The 1,444-nt window shown below is 36.8% G+C and overlaps 1 protein-coding gene across 1 annotated transcript; it reads right to left on the reverse strand.

The window, feature by feature from the left end:
- Positions 1-659: 659 nt before the first annotated feature.
- Positions 660-1,427, reverse strand: LOC107472624 (uncharacterized). Its single transcript, XM_016092127.2, has 2 exons — positions 1,100-1,427; positions 660-833 (listed from the first exon to the last, which is right to left on the reverse strand). The coding sequence occupies exons 1-2, from the start codon at positions 1,361-1,363 to the stop codon at positions 675-677; spliced, it is 423 nt and encodes a 140-aa protein (XP_015947613.1). The 5' UTR covers positions 1,364-1,427; the 3' UTR covers positions 660-674.
- Positions 1,428-1,444: the final 17 nt, after the last annotated feature.

Below are 1,444 nucleotides of genomic sequence, written 5' to 3' on the forward strand. Positions count from 1 at the left end.
TATTTGCCAAATAACATGCTTAAAAGAAAAGGCAGAAAACTATAGATTTCGGTCATCTAAATTTTATTTCCTTATTTCATAATAGTATAACAAATAGAATATTCAAGGGACTAATTTTTAAATAATATCAGAACTCCCAATCACAGAAGAGAGTTGAATCGACAAGGAAAAGTTATTGCCATCTTATAATGGAAAAGGAACAAATATCGAGAGTAAACTAAACAGAACGTATTTGAACTTGTGAAAATGTCATTAACCATTTGTCTAAAGTTTTATCCTTCCGAAAGTTTTCAGCTATTAGATTACAAATAATTATCTTGTACATAATCCAATGAAAAAAAAAGGTAATCCAGTACCCCAAGCTCCTTTTCACCTCCAATTACAGCCAAAATAGGATTTTAAGGTAAATCATACTACCAAATCCAAGTATCCCACCAAAGACATTCATGCGAGTAAGTTAAAAAACCAAAGCTTCCACAACTTCAAAAGGCACAACTTAAACAGTTGAATTGATCCATGTTTCATTTGAGTAACATGGGAAGCAAATCATGAAAGCAAAAGTAATACTTTCTCATTTCACAAATAACAAAACTAACAAACAAAGAAGGATCTATAGCTACATAAAACACTAGACTAGACTATGATATTACAAACTATAGTCCAAGAGATAAGACTTAATTGGAAAGGTAATTACCAAATCCTAACTGGTCCTTGTAAGAAGAGAATGGTTCCTCAACTTCCTTCTTTGGTGCAATGTCCTTCACTAGCTCTTGATAAGCTTTCCTTTCAGCCAAGTCTTGCAACTTTTTCAGCCTTGACTTCAATTCTTCACTCTTCACAAACCGAAGGAACAACACAATAATCACTCATATGATGAAATTTCACCATGAATTGGAGACAAATACAGTAATGCACCATCTAATTTTCGAAATTCCAATTGTTCTTCCTATCTAAGTAACAATTTTTAGGGTTAAACAAGATCAAGTACAAATTTTGAAGCTGGAAGATTTGAGAAACAAAAATTAGGACAGCCGTAACAATCGAAATTTAAATTGAGAAATTAAATTGAAAAATGGGAACTAGAGTTTTGACTTTTGACCTTCTGCCTGGGCTTCGGGCTAGAGAAGACGAATCGCGTGCCGGAGAAGAGTTGGGTCAATTCGGGTCGGGTGGATGGATCAGAGGCCATCCAGACAGAGCGGAGAGGCTCGTATGAAAGCTCAGATTGGGAGAGAAGATCAGCGGATGTGTGTCGGAGGTGGTGGGAGAGATTAGGGTCTTGAGAGGCTCCAGAGAGGAAAACCCTAATTGATTCGGTGGTGGATATTACTAATCCGACCCGGTTTGAATCATTGGTAGCCATTGTTGCGTGGTTGATGCTGCTGCTGCTCCTACTGCAGGAGAGACGAATGAGTAGTCATGAAATAGAGGAAGGAACAAGGTA

This window comes from Arachis duranensis, unplaced genomic scaffold, assembly GCF_000817695.3.
Source record: "Arachis duranensis cultivar V14167 unplaced genomic scaffold, aradu.V14167.gnm2.J7QH unplaced_Scaffold_208881, whole genome shotgun sequence".
Lineage (NCBI taxonomy): Eukaryota > Viridiplantae > Streptophyta > Magnoliopsida > Fabales > Fabaceae > Arachis > Arachis duranensis.

What these genes read in the sequence shown, in the direction of transcription:
- LOC107472624 (XM_016092127.2), bottom strand. Translation starts at nt 1,363, where the DNA reads ATGGCTACCAATGATTCAAACCGGGTCGGATTAGTAATATCCACCACC. An exon ending in GCCCGAAGCCCAGGCAGAAG is followed by an intron (nt 834 to 1,099) that starts GTCAAAAGTCAA and finishes CGGTTTGTGAAG; the next exon opens with AGTGAAGAATTGAAGTCAAG.